The sequence below is a fragment of the Rattus rattus genome, chromosome 2 (genome assembly GCF_011064425.1).
Source record: "Rattus rattus isolate New Zealand chromosome 2, Rrattus_CSIRO_v1, whole genome shotgun sequence".
NCBI classification, from domain to species: Eukaryota; Metazoa; Chordata; class Mammalia; order Rodentia; family Muridae; genus Rattus; species Rattus rattus.
The window spans coordinates 222,125,901-222,146,856 of record NC_046155.1 but is presented as its reverse complement, the minus strand read 5'-3'; the positions used below and the strand labels follow the sequence as shown (position 1 = coordinate 222,146,856).

Genomic DNA, 20,956 nt, shown 5'->3' with positions numbered 1-20,956 from the left:
GCATTTGCCTAGCAAGTACAGGGCCCTGGGTTTGGTCCCCAGCTCCGGAAAAAAAAAAAAAAGCAGAGTGCATAAGAGAATGCAGTGTGTGCAGCCTCAACCTGAGAGAGAGAGAGAGAGAGAGAGAGAGAGAGAGAATTTAAGCCTTGAAATTGCCTGTCAGTTTGTACACAAAGAGTCGTCTGTGTATATTTATTATGGGCCTTCCAGATATCTCTGCTTCCAGTTGAGAACTCGGACCCTGTGTCAAGGCTGGATCCCAGCACAGGTGTATGAGTGTTGTGCTCCCATGTAAATCTGTTCACCACTGTGTTGTGGATGTTTGTGAGCTGACAGCTGGACCCACAAACCAAATGGCACATAAACAATTACTAGAAAACAGTTGTGAGCAGTCTAGCAAGAAGCTCAAAGGACAGAGAAGCTGAGTGGCTGTGGTTCATCAGAGTGTTTCATAGGAGAGACCTGCACACCTCAGCCAGGGAGGTCAGCCTCAGCACCCAGGAGAGACAGCTGTTCTGAATTCCTTCCACTGAAGCTCCCAAGCCAGTGTGTGGGAGACTCAGTGCACAGAGGGTCTGTCAGACTCAACAGTGAGTGTCATTAGCTGTGGCTTATCTCACACAAACAAGCACTGAGCATCTCAAGTTCTTTATCTAAGTAACCCACAGGTTGGAGGTACCAGTGACTCTTCACCTAAACTTAATCTCTGTCCTGTATATACATTCACTCATTGACAACCCCCTATGCACATACCAGCACCTTCTAAATATACAATGCACCGGCAAACACACACACACACACACACACACACACACACACACACACACACACGAGCAGATTCACAAATTTGCTCCCAAGGGCCCTGATATAACAGTGGTAGTTAATGAAAAATTTTCATTCATTTTTGTTTCACATGTATCTCACCGTCTCATCTCATATCTCTCTCTCTCCCCTCTCTCTCTTCCTCCCCCTCTCCTTCCCCCCTCTACCTCCCCCCTCTGTGTCTGTGTGTGTGTGTGTGTGTGTGTGTGTGTGTGTGTGTGTGCGTGCAACAGCACATGAGTTCGGTTGGTGTCCAAGGAGGGCAGAGTCTTCATCTAATTCCCTGACAACATTTGCAGGTTTTCAATAACAAGCATGGTGACACATGGCTTTAATCCCAGCACTTTATAGACAGATGCAGGCTGTTCATTGAGGACAGCATAGTCTACAAAATGAGTTCCAGGACAGTCAGGGCTACAAATAGAAACACTGTCTCTAAGTGTCACAGAGCTAAGTGGAAAAGGAAAAGCATAGTCTCTCTTCAACACAAGATAGAAATTGTCAGGCTGGAGAAGTGGTTGAGTGGTTAAGAGCATGGACTACACTTCCTGAGGTCCTGAGTTCCAATCCCAGCAACCACATGGTGGCTCCCAACCATCTGTAATGAGATCTGATGCCCTCTTCTGGTGTGTCTGAAGACAGCTCCTGTGTTCTTTGTTTATATATAATAAACACATAATTTTATTTAAAAAAACGTATTTTTCTTCACTGGGGAGAGTAGAAGGAAGGAAACGGGGGAGGGGTGGAAAGGAGGTCACTGGGAAGAACTGGTAGAGTGGGGACAGTGGCAAACAGCAGGGCAGCAAAGAAGCAGAGCCTGCACCAGGGGATGATGGGGTAGGGAGCTGGAATGACAGAGTGTGGTGTGGAGAAAAGATGGAGGAAGTGAGAAGAGCAGACTGAGTCTGAGGGAGCCTGAGGCTGTGTCTCCAGGAGAAGAAGCAGCAGTGGAAACTGCTAGAACAATCATTGGGGCACCTACTGGGTGAGAACAAACCAGTGGCTCTGTGAGTGTTGCATGCATGGGAGTGGGCAGAAACTGGTGCTCTGGCTGTAAATTTCCTTGATTCTGACTGCACTTTTTGCAGAGGATGGGTTGACCACACCAGTCTTTTTCTTTTCCTTTTTTCTTTTTCTTTTTCTCTTTCTTTTTCTTTTCTTTCTTCCTTCCTTCCTTCCTTTCTTTCTTTTTTTTTTCGCATTTTGACTTTTATTTGAAAACAACTTAAATTTTAGACAAATGATTTTAGTACATAAATTTGATTTTTTTTATACAGAATATAAAGATCTCCTTTGTTAATCTCTCATGTGAAGAGGATTAGAAGCACGAAGGAACACACATTCTGCACACAAAGTACACCTCCTATGTGTGGCACTGGTGACAAATGGTGTAGTGCTCTGTGAGGAGCTGTCCGAGGAGCTGTCCTCACAGATGTGAGGAGCTGTCCGAGGAGCTGTCCTCACAGATGTGAGGAGCTGTCCGAGGAGCTGTCCTCACAGATGTGAGGAGCTGTCCGAGGAGCTGTCCTCACATACTCCATTACAAGATGGCACCAGCATCCAGCAGAACGCACCTAGTAAAAAGGGCAATACGCAGGCGCCTGGTAACTTCCCTACTCAAAGGGACACGACGCTTTGGTATGTCATCTGGCATAATTGGCGCGACCAGTCAGAGAGTGAGACGCCCTAGGGGAGGATAGTTTCCTATATAAGGGACGGTTATTCCTCACTCGGCGTCTCTGCATTGTAAGCTTATGCTCTCCCTCTCAAGACACATCAAAGCTTTTCTGCAGTAGGATCCTGTGTGTGCCGCGTCGTTCCTGCTGGCGAGACGTAGTGCGGGACATCTGGTGCCGAAAACCTGGGAAAGACCTCGCCATCGTCAGCACCTTCAGAGATCCCTTGGCAACAAGGAGGATTCAGAACTGCAGGTAGGTACATTCGGAGAGGCAGCCCTCTCTTGGACTTTGGTCTGGGGTTGTCACCACCTTGGGAAGGATTTGTTGAGGCTATAGTATTTGTCCTGGGAGCCACCCTACTCTTTATGCTCTGTTTTCACCGTTTTCGCTGTTAAAAGGATTTTGATCACAGCAGCTGAAGGCGTCTCAGTCTCTCAGATATAAGTGAGCTTCATGCAGCTCCCTTTTACCTTCGATTTTGACTGTTGAGGAGCAAGGACGCGATAAGGCCGACGTAGATAAGCGGCACCATCTGGGGAGGCGCGTGTAAGACTCCCTTACATAAGAGAGCAGCGTGTCCGTCTCTACCCTTTCACCTCACGCCTTGTCAGACGGACGTAGATAAGCTGCCAGCGTTCCTGGCCCATCATGGGATCCTCACAGTCTGTGGTCACGGCCTTGGAAACAGTGTTAAAGCAGAGGGACATCAAAATTGGAGGAAGAACACTTAAAAACTTTGTGAAGGAGGTGGAGAGGGTGGCGCCTTGGTTTGCCTTTCAGGCTCGTTTACAATTGCCTCATGGAACAAACTTGGAAAAGACCTTGACAGAAAATTGGCGGAAGAGGATCTGCGCTATATGGAAGCTGGTTAAGAATTGTTTAAAGGATGAAACGTGTAAGGCAGCAGTAGTAGAAGGACAGGCCACTCTCGAGGTAGTCCGGGAAAGTATGTCAGAAACCGAACGTAGTGAGAGGTTGGGCGCGCGCAAGAAAAAGGATGTCCTAAGAAAGAAAAAAGGCCCTCCCGGTAAGTCCGCAGACAAGGGAGCGTTGAAATTTTCAGATTCCAGCACTTCCTCCTCTACACATAAACCAGGAGGGGGAGCCAGCCTATACCCTGTGAAAGAGCTAGAAGCGCTGAACCTCGACAGTTCTGAAAGCTCTGAAAATAAAACCTTAGACTCAGAGGAGGAGGCCGAGCTAGATGAGGAAGCAGCTAAATATGAGGAGGAAAGATATTACCCCGATGAATGTAGGGGAAGTAATAGAAGCCTTCTAGCGCGGCCGCCACCAACGGCGCCCCCTCCATATGAGACACGCTCACGCGCCTTCTCACTAGTCCCCGAGAGGGTGAGAAGAAAGCTGAGTATGACATTTCCTATCTTTGAGACTCCGGAGGGAGGACGGGTCCATGCCCCTGTTGAATATAATCAGATTAAGGAATTAGCGGAATCAGTTAGAAAGTATGGAGTCACGGCCAACTTTACTCTAACACAACTCGACAGGTTGGCCATGACAGCATTGACACCAGCTGATTGGCAGATGATTGCTAAGGCAGCCCTTGCCAGCATGGGCCAATACATGGAATGGAAAGCGCTCTGGTATGAGGCAGCCCAAACACAGGCCAGAGCGAATGCTACGGCCTTAATACCTGAGCAACAGGAATGGACTTTCGAACTCTTAACAGGACAGGGCCGCTTTGCAGCTGATCAGTCTGCTTACCACTGGGGCGCCTATGCTCAGGTCTCCAGCACGGCTATTAGAGCCTGGAAGGCACTGTCCAGGAGAGGAGGGATTGATAATCAACTTACAAAAATCGTTCAGGGACCCCAGGAAAATTTCTCAGATTTTGTAGCTAGAATGACAGAGGCTGCAGGACGAATCTTTGGCGATCCTGAACAAGCAGCACCGCTTATAGAACAGCTCATTTTTGAGCAAGCCACCCAGGAGTACCGAGCAGCCATAGCCCCCCCGAAGAAATAAAGGGCTACAGGATTGGCTTAGAGTCTGCAGGGAACTTGGAGGGCCCCTTACTAACTCAGGCCTGGCGGCCGCCATTCTCCAGTCCCAGCGACGCTCCGTTAAAGGGTCGGATAAAAGATCATGCTTTCAATGTGGGAAAACAGGCCATCTAAAAAGAGACTGCAGGATGACAAAAGGAGACAGGGGGTCTGCAACCCTCTGTGTCCGATGTGGCAAAGGCTACCATAGGGCTGACCAGTGCCGATCAGTGAGAGACATTAAAGGCAAACTACTCCCTCCTTTGGAGACTCGACCTAATGAGATGTCAAAAAATGGGCTGGTGGGCCCCTGGTCCCAGGGCCCTCAAAGATATGGGGAACCACTTTCACAGGCCACGACCCCGCAGAGGAGGTCCCCAAGAGGCGACACAAAAAATTGGACCTGCATGCGTGTCACCAGACTTCTTTTCTAATGCCCCAGATGGGCATTCAGCCAATTCCTGCTCAGACTGTGGGGCCTCTACCCCTGGGAACCATAGGCCTTGTCCTTGGGAGAGGATCTCTCGCCCTACAAGGACTGATAGTCCATCCAGGCCTTGTTGAAGCTCAGCGCTCTCTTGATGTTCAGATTCTTTGTTCAAATCCCGATGGGGTTTTTTCCATAAGTAAAGGAGATAGAATAGCACAGTTATTACTCCTTCCGTGCTCCCAGGCCACGATACAGGATACCAAGGGACCCATGGGATCCACTGGTCATGATTTGGCATATTTGGTGGTTCACCTTAACAACCGCCCAAAATTGAGCTTAGAAATTAATGGAAAGAAATTCGAAGGCATACTGGATACTGGGGCTGATAAAAGTATAATTTCCTCAAAATGGTGGCCTCAATCATGGCCTACCACAAAATCTTCTCACTCGCTACAAGGATTAAGCTACCAGTCGCGCCCCATGATCAGCTCTGCTCTAACTTGGACAACTGCCGATGGCCGACAGGGACAATTTATTCCTTATGTACTTCCCCTACCTGTTAATCTTTGGGGGAGGGATGTTATGCAGACCATGGGACTGACCTTATCTAATGAATACCCCCCACAAATGGCCCACATGATGTCAAGGATGGGCTATAAGGAAGGGAAATGCCTAGGGCGATTAGAACAGGGTTGTCTCACGCCCATTGAACCGATCGCCAACACCCATAAACAAGGCCTGGGTTTTTCCTAGGCGCCACTGGGGCAGCACGACCCATACCATGGAGGACGGAGGAGGACACGGTGTTGGTTCCCCAATGGCCATTAACCTCTGAGAAATTACAGGCAGCTACAGGACTGGTGGATGAACAATTAAGATTGGGACATTTGGAGCCCTCCACCTCTCCTTGGAACACCCCAATTTTTGTAATAAGGAAAAAATCAGGAAAATGGCGACTACTCCATGACTTGAGGGCCATAACAATCAGATGGAATCCCTTGGACCTATTCAGCAGGGCCTTCCTATACTCTCGGCCCTACAAAAAGATTGGAATTTGGTAATAATAGATATCAAGGATTGTTTTTTCTCTATTCTGCTTTACCCCCCTGATAGGCCCAGGTTTGCTTTTACTGTCCCATCAATTAATCATACTGAACCTGATAAAAGATACCAGTGGAAGGTCCTACCTCAGGGCATGGCCAACAGCCCTACGATGTGTCAGTTATATGTTCAGGAAGCCCTCAAACCAGTCAGGGAGACCTATCCAAATTTACTGTTAATCCATTACATGGATGATATATTGATGTGTCATAAAGACTTAGAATTACTCAAACAAGCCTATTCCTTATTACAAAAACCCTTAAACAATGGGACTTATATATTGCTACAGAAAAGGTCCAAATTGCTGACACAGGTCATTTTCTAGGATCCATTATTTTCTCTGATAAGATTATACCCCAGAAACTGGAAATCTGTAGAGACCACCTCCATACTCTTAATGACTTTCAGAAGCTCTTGGGAGATATCAACTGGTTGAGACCATTTTTGAAAATCCCTTCCGCGGAATTAAAACCTTTGTTCAAAATATTGGAAGGGGACGGCCACATCACCTCCCCTCGTGTGCTAACTCCAGCTCCAACCAAGGCCTTACTAAAAGTAGAAGATGCCATAAAACAGGCCCAATTGCAACGCATTGATTGGTCTTTACCTTTTTCACTCTGTGTACTAGATACCAAGGATTTACCCACTGCAGTTTTATGGCAACAAGGTCCACTGTTATGGATCCATCCACATGCTTCCCCTGTGAAGATTATTGATTGGTATCCAGCCGCAGTAGCACATCTGGCTATTAAGGGCCTAAAAGGTGCCATCTGTCATTTTGGGACTCCACCCCAATCCTTGATTATCCCATATACACCCTACCAGGTCCAAACTCTAGCCGCTACCTCTGATGATTGGGCAGTGCTGCTCACATCCTTTACAGGGAAGATAGATAATCATTATCCTAAACACCTCCCTATTGTGTTTTGAAGATCACAACCTGTTGTTTTCCTCGAGTCACATCCCACAGACCATTAAAGGAGGGGATAACAGTGCATACGGATGGGTCAAAAACAGGGGTGGGAGCATATGTGGTAAACTCCCAAGTATTCTCACGACAATATTTTTTGAAACCTCACCCCAAGTGGTAGAATACCTAGTGGTCATGGAGGTCATTGAAAAATTCCAGGTTCCTCTAAATATTGTTTCAGATTCCTCCTATGTGGTTAATGCTGTTAGTATTCTTGAAACCGCTGGTATAATTAAAACCACTAGTAAGGTGGCAGATATTTTCCGAAAAATCCAAATTATCCTATTAACTAGAAGATTCCCTGTATACATTACTCATATACGGGCCCATTCTGGACTCCCTGGCCCAATGAGTTCAGAGAATGATTTGGCTGACAAAGCCACAAAAATGATAGTTGTGGCCCTGGCCTCTCCTCTAGAGGCCGCTAAAGCCTTTCATGGCAATTTCCATGTCACCTCAGAAACTTTACGCCGCCGCTTCTCTATAACTAGAAAAGAGGCACGTGATATAGTCACCCAATGCCAACAGTGCTGCCAGTTCCTCCCAGTTCCTCACACCGGGGTCAACCCGAGAGGAATACAGCCATTGCAAATCTGGCAAATGGATGTTACTCATAATTCTACTTTTGGAAAATTACAGTATGTGCATGTATCTATAGACACATGTTCTGGCATTCTACATGCCACCCCACTTACAGGAGAAAAAACAACACATGTCATTCAGCACTGCCTTGAAGCATGGAGTGCTTGGGGAAAGCCAAAATGTTTAAAAACTGACAATGGCCCCGCCTACACATCTCAAAAATTTCGTCAGTTTTGTGCTCAGATGCAGGTTACCCACCTGACTGGCCTGCCCTACAACCCTCAAGGACAGGGGGAATCATAGAGCGTGCTCATCAGACGCCAAATCATATTTAATAAAACAAAGAGGGGGATTAATGATAGACCTCCCCCCACCCCCCTGGGTGGCCACGGCTCTGGCCTTTTTTACCTTAAATTTTTAAATCTTGATGAAGCTGGACAAACAGCGGCTGAGCGACATTGCTCAGAGCCCAAGAGGACAAAAGAATTAGTCAAATGGAAGGATGTATTGACAAATGAATGGAAAGGCCCGGATCCTGTTTTAATAAGATCCAGGGGAGCTGTCTGTGTTTTTCCACAGGACAATGAAAATCCCATATGGATCCCAGGACGACTTACTCAGAGCATCACAGCAAGTGATCAAGAAGGGACTGGGACTCCTGCACCTCCTCACTCTTCTTCCATGGATGCCAGCAACGGTGCAGGACGAGCTACGATGGGGAATAATGTCAACCTTTCCACTCCCGATGCCGGTGATGTACCACTAACAGGAATTTAGGGTTGGCCTATTTACCTAAGAATCCACAGGTTGAACGACTAAAAGAAAATAGGACTATTCCCCTTAAGGGCAGCTTTGTTTTGGCATATTCAACAAAACATCGTTTGATCTCCCTTGCATTATGTTATGTAATCAATCTTCTGCTTGGTTAAGGGAGGCCACAGTTCTCTATGGTGGTGGCCTTACATTGCGTTAATGGTAGCTGCACTGATCTTACGCCCATGGCAATGCTACTTGGAGGAAAGGGCGAAAAGGGACGGTTGTCATTTTCCTGGACGGGGAACATCAAACCTGCTGCCTCTGTCTGGACAGCTACTCATATAAAATATCGCAGTAGTTACCCGCATGCCTCGCTTTATCCCGATCCCTGTTGATACCCCGGGGACCATGACCTTATTTAGAGGAAAAAGAGATTTTGGTATTTCTGCAATTATTGCTGGCATTATTGCTACAACAGCAGTCGCTGCCTCGGTTACTGCCTCGGCATTGGCCTTGTCAAATTCAGTACAGACAACCCAAACTATCAATGATTTATCGGCCACCATCTCTGTGGCTCAGGACAGACAGGCCTCGGCCAATACTCAGATATAGGGAGGCCTTATGCTTGTCAACCAACGTATAGATCTGGTCCGAGAGCAATTAGACTGGCCCAGCTTGGCTGTGAGCAAAAACTCCCAGGCCTTTGTGTCACCTCCATATAATATGACAAATTTACCCGAGCTGCTAATCTGTCTAAGAGTCTTTCACAGCATCTGTTACAAAATTGGACCTCGGAGTTTGAACAGACACTTCGGGAGCTGAGAGCGACCATCATTCAAGTAAATTCTACCTGACTGGACCTGTCTTTGACAGAGGGATTGTCGTCCTGGATCACCTCAGCAGTCTGTTATTTCAAGGAATGGGTGGGAGTGGGACTTTTTGGAGTGATCCTCTGTTGTGGATTAGTGTTACTCCTCTGGTTGCTTTGCAAATTGAGATCTCAAACAAGAAAGGACAAAGTAGTGATCGCCCAGGCGCTTGTAGCCCTTGAACAAGGAGCGTCAGCCGATATCTGGTTGACCATGCTCAAGCAACAGGTCGCCGGCTGGACAGCTCTTGCACTCCTAGAACCTCGGTTCATTGCACAGGATTAGAGTGTCCGGCTTGAGCAGCCCATGAGGGGTGACGAGCTTAGCATCCCACAGGGAAGTTCTACCAAATATGCTCCCTGGAAGGCATGTCATATTACATGAGGGTTTCTCCCCCAGTCTTCCCTCCCCCAAAAAATGGCAGTGCGACGGGCCAACTACAGCCTAAGGGTATCTCGCTAGAACAGGGTCGCCACCGCTGTATGAGGATATGACCTCTGTCTTCTTCGCCTCCTATATCTGGGTGTCCTGTTTGCTAAAAAAAAAAAAAAAAAAAAAAAAAAAAAAAAAAAAAACAGAAAAAGGGGAGATGTGAGGAGCTGTCCGAGGAGCTGTCCTCACATACTCCATTACAAGATGGCAGCGGCATCCGGCAGAACGCATCTAGTAAAATCGGCAATACGCAGGCGCTGGTAACTTCCCTACTCAAAGGGACACGTACGCTTTGGTACGTCATCTGACATAATTGGCAGCGACCAGTCAGAGAGTGACACGTCCTAGGCGAGGATAGTTTCCTATATAAGGGACGGTTATTCCGCACTCGGCATCTCCGCATTGTAAGCTCATGCTCTCCCTCTCAAGACGCATTAAAGCTTTTCTGCAGTAGGATCCTGTGTGTGCCGCGTCGTTCCTGCTGGCGAGACGTATCGAGGGACATGGCTCGTGCACATACATTAGGACCAAGTGGTGACATCACACATCAAAGGGCTGCCCCCACTGCCTGTGGTTTGCTCACTTTGACTTTAAGGAATTTGTTGGGCCAGTACCCTTCACTCGGGTTCTGGGGCTTGGCCATGAGCCTCCTGCTGTCCCCCTAAGGAATCCCCCTTTCACTCTCTCAGTTGAAGCCTGGGCTTCTCTCAACCTTCAAAGCCGCCGCCACCACCTCCGACCCAGCCTGAGGAAGCAGGTTCCGGCCCGCCCCCTGAAGCAGCGGCTGTGGACCGCCCCAGGGGACTGGTTATTTTGTTTCTTTACCCTGATCCCAAGGAACCCTGAGGGCGCAGGTGCAGGTGAGTGAGATGAAGGGGTGGCCAATGAGAGAGTCCTGAAAAGGTAGGCTCAGTATTCAGGTCACAGTAGCAAACTCCACCAGGCCCTCACATGTGCGACTGAGGACCAGAGCCACCAGGTCCTGTAGGGATTCCCAGAAACAAGTAGGAAAAGGGGCACTAGGAACCTGCAAGGCTGGAGCGCGGAAAGCCCAGAATTCACAGTCCAGGTGCCTGGAACTTTCTCAGTTCTCTGTACTGGGTCCTGTGCGGGGCGGTACTGAGGATTCCTGATTTTCTCAGCAGCTCTGGGCGCACCTTAAGCTGCCTGGGCTCAGAAAAGACCATGTCAAAGAGAGCCACCACCAAGTGCAATCTTTCTCTGAATCTGGGCCTTTTGGTGCTGCTGAATTTTCTGGGGACCGCGATGCTAGACGGTGAGTTCCCAGGGTCTACATGGAGGGGTCTACATGGAGGGGGTTGGGGCACTGAACAAGGACCTGGCTAAGTCAGGAAGTTCCCTCAGTCCTGAGCTACCAGGAAGCTCCCAGGCTTCATGTCTACTTCACCACCTCAGCAACTGGGGACCCTGCCTCTGCCTGCCTATACTCCCCTGCCCCACGCTGCACATAGAAGTTCTGAAAAAAAAATTATGGCAGGAGGACATAGAGGGGCTACAGGGTTTAAGGTTACAGCTGAGAGAAAAGAGTACCTGGTGATGTTCTCAACACCACTGGGGAAGGAAGTCTAAAAACCAGGCTATGGTACTGGTTATGCTGGGCACAGTGCTGACCACTACTGGAGAAGGACTCAGACATCTGACCTGAACCTATGGCAAGCTGTGCTCTGAAGACTGCCTTCCTGGGGATTCCTCACAAGCTCTGCACCATTTCAAGAATCTGTTCTTGAACTTTCCTTCCTACCTTCCCATCCACTGTCTCATGGTACCTCCAGACTGGTGGGAAAGAAAGGTTTAAGGAGATACTTTGGGCCTTCAAGCACGTCACAGACAGACAGGGATCTCTCCTTGCAAATGGATTAGGTGTGAGGTTTATCCTGGGAGAAGCTGAGCTCTGATGGCCAAAAGTGCTGTGTGACAGAGCCCAGTGGGAGCAGGGATGAGCACTGACCTGACAGCTAGCAGCTGCCCTGTCCAGGACAACTGGGGCATTGCTTCAGGAGCTTCCCTCAACTTCAGGCTCCATGTTGAATTTCCATGTGTTCTATGATGCCCTCTTCCCACTGTGTGTTCAGATAGATTTTCATTCCCAGGAACATGGATGTTATCTGACAGATTTTATACTTCAGCACTTGATAGTAGACAATAAGTGTACTTGCAAGACAAATCTCCCGGGTGACGTGTATGCCTTTTAGGAGATCTAAGACAGTTAACTATGGCATAGAATTAAGATCCAGAAGCTGCTGAACTCTTGATTAGAGGCTTCTCCTCCTGGTCCGTCAAGAGAGATTCTGAGTGCTAGAAAGCCATGACTCCTATGGACCCCTGCTCCCACTTTGGACCTCACCTGCATGTTTCTCTCACAGGGACAGACTCTCTAAGTTGTATCTTCACTGTTAAGTACAGATCCTCACCTGGACAGTGCTCAGTGAATGGAAAGCCTCTCCTTTGTTTTGATGATGAAAGACAGAACTCACCTGTGGGTAAACCTGAAAAGAAGGGAAATGCCACTAAGGTGTGTGCTGATTTGAGCCAAAGCCTGAAAGACATTTTTCAGAAGATGACGAACCTGGAGTCAGGGCTCTTTGATCTGTCCAAGGGTGAGTATGAGACAGAATGCAAAGACAGAGATTATGAATGAGGAAGAGGAAGAACAGAGCATATGCAGGAAGGGGTTGTGGATGTGTCTGCATGTAAGAGCTGAATATTGACCCAATCTTGAGGTACATGGCACCCAATGTTTAAGAAACAGCAAGCCAGGGAGGAAAGAATACAGACCCTAAGCATGCAGAGAGCGACTGGACCACTGAGGGAGGATGATTCTATAAAGGGTGGAAGATGATGATGTTGGGTGTCATTTGCAGGTAATCACACCTTGCAGGTCACTGTACAATCTCAATATAATCAAGGAGAATTCATGGATGGATGCTGGGCCTTCATGATTGATAGACAGTATCCCTTCTACTTTTATCCAAAAGACCTGACCTGGAGAGAGAGTCATCCTGATGCCAGCAGGACCATGAGTCAATGGCAGAATAACAGGGAAGTAGCCCAGAGTCTCAGGACGTGCTCCATGGGGGATTTCAGCCAGTGCCTCAGGAAATTGTTGACAGACTCCAGAGAAGTGCCAAGTAAGTAGTTATCTAGATGATCATGAGGAAACATCCACAGAGTGGGGAAGGCAAGACTATTCTCCTGAAAAGTGTGATGATTTCCCTGTACGGATATCAGCATGAGTGTATGACGAGCCTCAAAGCTTTTCTCATTTTTCTCAGGATCAACAATAACGACCTTGGATCCCACCCAGCCTTCATCTGCCACCCAGATTCCACCCACAGTGGACAGTGCCTCATCTGTGTTTACCACCTGGAGTCAATATATATTTGTATTGATTCTATGTTTAGCAATATTAATCATCAATGCATTGATGCCTTAGGCTCCTTTGTGGTTGGTACGATGGTGAAGATAAAAGGTAAGGAAGGGGCTGGGGTCACTCTTTTTCTTGGTATATTAATCAGGTAAGGACACAGGGGAGGGGTCCCAATGGTCTAACACAAGCCACTCTCTATCTGAGTACTAGAATGAAGTCTCAGCTTAGTCTTCAACCCCCTCTCCAAAGGAATGTTGGAGATGATGATTGTTGGGCACAGGAGGAAGGCAGAGTCAGAATAACTCTGCAGTCAGAGGAGGATGAACCAGGAATGTCCTCCTGAGGGGACAGAGAATCCATAGTCCAAGGTTCCAAATAAGATACAAGGAAAACCTGAATGAGGTGTTCCCTCCTCATTACAACAAAAGTTACCATAAGACTGTGATTAAAGTCTGTTTTTTTTGTTAGTTTGTTTGTTTTTTGTTTTCTGGGGAGGACATGATCCAGTGCAGTAATTCTTATGCCCAGGGCCATTTGTGTACATCAATAGCTCCTGACTTAGGCCAGCCCTTAAGACAGAAGGATCAGATTGAGCAGAGTATTCAAGAAGTCGGCTGACCTGTAATCTGAGCACTCAGGCAGCTCAGTGAGAATGACCACCAAATTCAGGGCCAGCCTGGCTGCATAACTGAATCTTGTCCAAAGAATGAAGAAAACCGCAAAGTCCACTCATTTAACTTGGTCCCTCTACCTAGGTACAATTGCATGCATGTGAAACTGTGACTCCAATGTCTCTGTCCTCTGAAGTTGAAGCCGAGTTTAGTCAGGGAATATGGGCCGAGTGCTCACCACTGACATTCTTGGCTTTTTCCAAATACATAAGAAAGTAAAGATATAATTTGTGTAGAAAATGTCAATGTTCCTAGCATTTTAATGTGTTCTAAAAATTTTTCCATATAATCATAGGTTAATGATTTAATGTCAGGTGACATTTCACATATTTAAGTCAATATAATTATTTTTAATATCTTATATTGCATAAAAAATTTAAATCCACTTGTATACATCTGCAGACCTACATTTCCTCTGTGTGGGAAGCTGAGGTAGGAGGATTGCCACAAGATTTCAAGCTTGTTGTCAATTACATTCTAAGTTTGGGTTCGGCTTGAGGGATATAGAGAAGCCTTGACTCCTAAGAATTAAAAAGAAAAAGAAAAGATAGAAAGAAGAAAAGCGAAGTAAAAGCCAGCAAATACAGACAGAGTTATATTTTGCTGGCTTCCTATATTTTCTGATATTTTCATGTTTCCTGTTTTTTTTTTTTTTATATTTCCTTTTTATTCACAATTTCTGGTGTATTCGACTTTCAGTTCCAGAAACATTTTAAGCCCCATCTTACCTGAGCTTGTGGTGGGAAAAAATATCTAGAAAAAAAATAACCGAGAAAAGGATTGGGTAACTGAGTCTGGTCTGTGATGTGGGCAAGTGTCTGGGAGAGGGACGTAGAGTGGATGCTGAAGCTGATGCCCAGGAACTCACTGTAAGCCTCATCCCTTTTTGTCACAGGTGCTCCCTGCTGTAGTCTGATCCTCAGTCTTCATCATCAGCTGAGTCAGGTGACACTTGAACATTTCCTGTGGCTTCTTCCTCAAAGTCTCAAACATACGTACGTCGAGATGGAATCTCTGAAATCTGTGCTGTTGACTTTGGACCAAACTGTTGGGAACCCAGGAGACTGATGACGGTCAGTGCCTCACTCACAAGGACATCAAGGTGCCCTAGGCCATTGCTTTAAGCACTTTCTCTTGCTCTGTTCCTTCTGCTTTCTTATTCTTGGATGGTGGTGTCATGGAGATTAAGGCAGCTCTAGCTCTAAATTATTGATCGCTGTACAAAACAGGGGCTTGCCCTGGGCGATTTCATTTTACCAGGAGAAGTTGTCTCCCTTCTGAGTGCAGAGCAGATGTTGGGTGACAGGACACCTTCCTGTTAGCACAGACACATGCCTGGCAAATACCACCTACGAGGCAAAGGCTGGTAGTTAATGTAATCCTAAAGGTAAAAGTGCATCACCTCTACTCTTATCAAAGTTGGTTGGAACCAGTTAGCACAAGTGGACCTCAAACCACATCAGAGAACCAGGTCTGAAGATTTTTCCAACCTTCACCTGGAGCCCTAAAGGGTCACCTAACCCTGCAATAGTTATGTCACAACAAATTTGCCACCAGGCTGTCTGTGTGTCAAGGAAACTACAGGCAGAGAACTCCTGACCATCTTAAGACTTTAGCTCCATCCACCCTGCTAATGTCTCCTCCTTGAATCACTGTCTGACAGTTCAGCTGCTGCTCCATGCTAATGTGGGTCTGCATCTCACCTGCTGGATCCTCAGTCCTGCACCTCACCTGTGCAGTTCACTCAGGGTTGAGGCCTGGTGCAGCCCTGCAGCCCTGCCGCTCTCCATGAGCTTCCTTGACAGCTCCTCTAACCATCTGCATTGAGTCTGTCTGTATGTCTGTTATCCCTCTGTCTCTGCCTCCAGTCTGGTCTCTTTGAACTCCAATGGCAACTCTTCACTCTTCTGCAGCCATTCTGTGATCTAAGTCCATAAGATAACTGTGTGGTGTTCAATGTGTGATGTGAGCGTCTACCTCATAATTAAGAGTGGAGTAAGAGAGCTAGGGGCTGGCCAGTTGTCAGTGGTAATTAGGACTACCTGGCATCACAGCCAGTGAATTGGATGGAGCTGGTAAATTAAGACATAGATGTGAGCACCTATTTTTCCTGGCATAGCTCACTCTGGATATCCTCACAATATTATAAACATCCAGTGAATAAACAGACCATTGGCAAAGAAATTGGAAACACACAACTTTTGTTCAAAGAAATGCATTGTCTGGTGATAGAAATAAAATTCCGCATCCCTACCAAACCCTGGCCAACAGAGACTAAGCTTGCTCCACTGATCCAATGCCTGCCTCACAGCACAGTGCACCCTCACACTGTTCAGGGTGACATCTGACCAAGGTATGTGGATTAGGGGAGCCTTCCATCAGCTTCTCAGCATGAACGGGTGAGCAAAAATAAATAAATAAACAGTAAGAGAATTTAGCAAACCTCAGACCACACATCTATGACTATTAGTCTCTAAGATGATCATAAAATTTTATGATACCATGAATTTATGGTGTGTAAAAGAAATCTAAAGAAAATTGGTAGCTAGGGTAAGAAACATGAGTATCAGAATAAAGGAAGATAAATCCCCAAGCAGTGTTGCGTCCAGGGCCGCACAGGGCCACAGATGATGGTCACAGTCTTAGATTATATGGCTGTACCATGCCAGGAACTCAGAGGGGCCTGGCACAGGCATCCAAATGTTTCAATCACAGCAGACAAGGATATAAACATTTTAGTGAGGAACAAGGGACAATGAGACAGCTTAGTCATACAGTGCTTGCCCCTCACAAACATGAGGACCTGAGATTCCTCCTCAGAACCCATACACTCTGTGGTGGCACATGCTTGTAATCCCAGTGTAGGGTACAGAGAGAGACAAGTGCACCTCCTCAGCCAGAGTAGTTGAATTGGTGAGTTTCAGTAGAGACTAGCTCAAGACACAGAGTGCATGGCATCCTGGGAACTGACATCCTAAAGTAATGAGTATTCTCTGAAGTATGAGTATATGAACAATCACAACACACACACACACACAGAGAGAGAGAGAGAAAGAGAGAGAGAGAGAGAGAGAGAGAGAGAAAGAGAGAGAGAGAGAGAGAGAGAGATTCTGAACCAAAACACAGGTAGTCACTTCTACAGAGGCAATATTCCTGAGCAGAAAGAAGTGATTTCATACTAGCTATGAGATATCACCTGGTCTTGTCTTTTTGGCCATTTCTATGTTTGTATTTGAATACATAAGAAGGGAATAGGTCCTGTCTTCTTAAATAGCAAGTTTCATTTAACCTTTTTAACCACTGATCTTTGTTTCCTGGGGTGGGCAGGATTCACCTTTTAATTGTGTGAGGTATCAGGAGGAACTGAGTCAGATTCTAAGCATTAGACTGTGGTTATTAAAAGAGAATATTTTGATTTTTTTGAGGGAGGGACTCTTTGATTCTGCATAGCTGCCCTGAAAATGGGCAGATCATGTCATGAAAATGAGGCAGAAGACTTCCTTTTGGAAGGGCTGTATTGCTTAGAAGAGTGCATTGAGGTCCCCCTCTGGGGTTGCTGAGCTCTCATAGGGTCATAAGGCCATAAAACTTAAGAAGAGATTGACCTACATTTTGCAGAAGGGAAGATTGGTTGTTGCATGAGGTTGAAGGCCAGACTCTGAGGTCACTCAGAGATCCAGTGGTCTTCGGGGCTGACAGTAGTGTTGTTGTAGATGGCGGTGATGGACAGCCCTGCCACAGCACTAACTTCACCTCAGTGACTTCTAATCTAGACAACAGACACCATACTGGAGGGTTAAGTGAGACCAGACAAAGTCACCACAGAGTCAAAGACACCACAGACATATGCTGTGAGAAGGAATAATGAACTGTCCTGGAAAGAATGGGTAAACATGTCCACAACACTCCCAGGAACCTGATTGATTGCAGGTGGGGAGCTCTTCCCTCTCGGATCCCTCAGGGGCAGGCCTTATCATGACTACAGTTGGAGGGATGAGCAGGACCTGACAGGAGCTGGTCCAGACATCTCCCATGGCCTTGCACCTCATGGGAGAAATGTAAGAGAAATTGAACACCCTGCTTTAATAACTGGAGAATGTCCTGACAATGCGGAGCCAGGATGTGGGCTGTGCTTTTCCTTGTTTCAGTGACAGCCATGGGCATCTGTCCCAATCATTACTGACACTCAAGGGTCTCTTCATCTAAGGAGAAGTGGGTGTGGAGGAAAGGTATAGTGTCCAAACATCCTAGGGGTGATAGACCTAGAATCAGGAATAATAAAGATCACAGATAAGGATTAATTAGAGTGTGGAGGGAGTCAGGATCTTCAGTTCTCCCAGTTGAACCAGGTCCTGGTGAGAATCCCGGTTGCAGCTGGTAGACTTTTAAGTGTATATTATTTGTAGCTATTGTCTTGGACAGATCTTTAAGGCCATGTAAATAGCACAGGTTCCTTGTGTGGTTGACAGATGTATCTTTACAGTGGTTACTTTCAGGGGTGTAGGAGAGTTTCAGTGAACCATTGTCTTTATGTTTCATCCAGAAATTCTGTTCTGGAAGGGTACTTCTCTGTGAAATGACCCAAAACTTGAATCTGGGATCTCACACCCTTTCTGAAGCTGTCATGGTCTTTTAGAGCTATGCCCCTGTCCTCTATGCTGGGACACGGCCAACCTGGAGGTGAAGGTTAAAATCCTTGCTGTCAGCCCAGCCCTTGATCCTCATTGCTTTAGGCCTCTAATGGTGGCCATTGCAAACTCAGAAAGTCAGTTACACTAGACTTGAAGAACAGACAGTGGTTTAGTCTGTTACATAGCTTCATGAGTGAGCAGCTCACAGTCCAAGACTCCTATCAATGCAGCCAAATCAAATACAGAAACTAACACAAAATACTTTAAGGCAGTTTTGCAAATATAGTTTGGGAAGTGAACTGTACAGTCCTCAGGCCTGAATTAGGAGATCACTTTGTGTCACAACATCGAAATATTAGACCCTTCTGATGAATAAATACGGACAAAACCAGATTCTCAATGTTGACTGTGACAAGACTCTATTGTTGTGAAGTTGACTGCCTGATAAACTCACAAGAAATCAAGGTATAATCTTGCCAAACTATAAATTCAATTAAACAAGTTTTTTTTTAATATATGGATTTAAATTAACTTCCAGAAGCCTATAGAATCTTCTGTGTTTCCTTGTTTTGTTTTGTTCTTTTTTAAAAGTCCTTTAGCAATCTGTTAGGGTGAAATTACTTTATTCTACAAATCTTTCTTACCAGTAAGCAAAATCTATTGTGAAATTCATATTGTCATTTGGATGTTTTTGGGGGATGGCTGCTTCCATCTTTTGTTAAGTTGTAGTTTAGTCTTCTTCTTTCCTAGAGATATGAAACCTGAACACAGCAAACAACTCCAGGTTTTGTCTTTAACATATTGGTCATAATTGCACAATACTATCAAGTGTTGCATTGTCGCTCATTAATGTGCTATTTCACACCTAGCTTCAATATCATTGTGGCATTGTTTGACTAGTGTTGATATTTTTTCTTTTTTCTTCACCAATTAAAAATATCCAATGTGTTAGATTTTCTTGCATATCATGAATTAAAAGAATTTTGAACGAAGCTTGCATATTCTTTTGCTTCCTTATCAGCCACTTTAAGTTATAGCCTTTGAGGGACATTATCATGTAAAGACACCACGCATCACCCATCTGTAGTTGGAGAAGAGTTATAACAAATCAGAGACACAGACACACAGCTGGGCCTGGCCTAGAAATGATGGAAAAGCCTTGCATGTGTGAACAGGAGCTCCTAGACAGACATGAATCCACAAAAGCTAGCTGAGCAATCCTCAGTGATGTGAGGTGCTGAGGTGCCCAGGTCCTGAGACATATTTTCTTGGGCCATCTTCAGTCCCCTTAGGCACCAATTACTGTCTATGTCCTTTTGTGACCTAACTTTTTTGTGACTCTTAGATATGTCCTTAAAATACATAAAGAGACCCTCTAATTCCACCGACGTAAAAGCTAAGAATTTTATCAGACACGATCTGGGCCAGAGTTGTGTTTCCACATAATTGATGTAAGATCCCTTTCTCATGTCTCTACTGATTCATTTGAGAGATTTTTCATTTATGACTTTCCTTGTCTCTTCACTACAGAAAGTCCATAAACAGAGAAATATCACATAAAAATATGGGTAACCTAAACCTGTGGTCACTATGGTGGCCTGGTCTTCCATATTTGTATCCAGAATAAAGCATCTCTTACCCTTTGAAGAAAGGGTTCTTTCTTTAAGACATGGAAGTTGTTGGCTATTTTGCTACTCAGGTGTAGAGAAATCTTTCCCTGGGGTGGATTCCTTTTGTAAGCTCTGTGTATGTTGGAAACTTTGTAATACTTCGTATTGTTTGTCAACCTTTAAGTCAGGAGAGTGCTCAGGCCCCTTTCTGAGGAGCTCCAGTAGCCAGATCCCTCCCCCAGACTTCCCTCATTGTCATAAGGGCGCTCCAACCTCTGTAAGGGTCATAGAAGTTATCTCTTGCCCCTCAACAGGACAGTACCCAGGTTAGGCTCACTTTAGGTGAAAATTCTACATAAAGGCAGACATTTAATTGGGGCTGGCTTACAGTCGCAGAGGTTCAGTGCATAATCATCTTGGCAGGAAGCATGGCAGCATGCAAGCAGATGTGGTGCTTGAGAGTCAGAAGTTCTACAGTGTGATCAAGAGGCAGCCAGGAGAAAACTCCTTTCTGCAGGGAGCTAGGAGGGTCTCATTCCACACTGGATGGAGCCTGGACAGAGGAGGAGACCTCCAAAGCCCACCCTCACAGGACAAATTTTCTCCAACAAGGCCACACGTCCTCCCATAAGGCCAGAGCTCCTAATAGTATCACTTCCCTTGGACCAAGCATATTGAAAGCAGCATAGAGGGGAACACTTGAGGGGTAGGCCATTGAGAGGGAGACTGGGGGTGTGGTTGATGAACTCAGGACAGAAACTCTTTAGGAGTGACCCAATTGCCCTGGGCCTGAGCAATGCCTGGGCCTGGGAGTGACCTTCTGTTGCACAAGTATCACTGTATCTGCGACCTGCAGCGCCACCTACTGGAGGCCAGCAGGTTGTGTCTGTGTGCACAAGCAGCTGCCCAGGGATGCTAAACAGTGGTAGGAGAACACCGGAGAGGGGCTGGTTGGTTGATTGGTTTAGAAGCCTTGGAGTGGGCGGGACAATGAAATCAGCGAATCCTTAGTCAG

General features: G+C 46.2%; 1 protein-coding gene across 1 annotated transcript; it reads left to right on the top strand.

The window, feature by feature from the left end:
* The first annotated feature begins 10,826 nt into the window (after positions 1-10,826).
* LOC116893573 (histocompatibility antigen 60b-like) lies at positions 10,827-13,095 on the top strand. Its single transcript, XM_032895280.1, has 4 exons — positions 10,827-10,917; positions 12,026-12,259; positions 12,524-12,790; positions 12,935-13,095. The coding sequence occupies exons 1-4, from the start codon at positions 10,827-10,829 to the stop codon at positions 13,093-13,095; spliced, it is 753 nt and encodes a 250-aa protein (XP_032751171.1).
* The last annotated feature ends 7,861 nt before the right edge of the window (positions 13,096-20,956 follow it).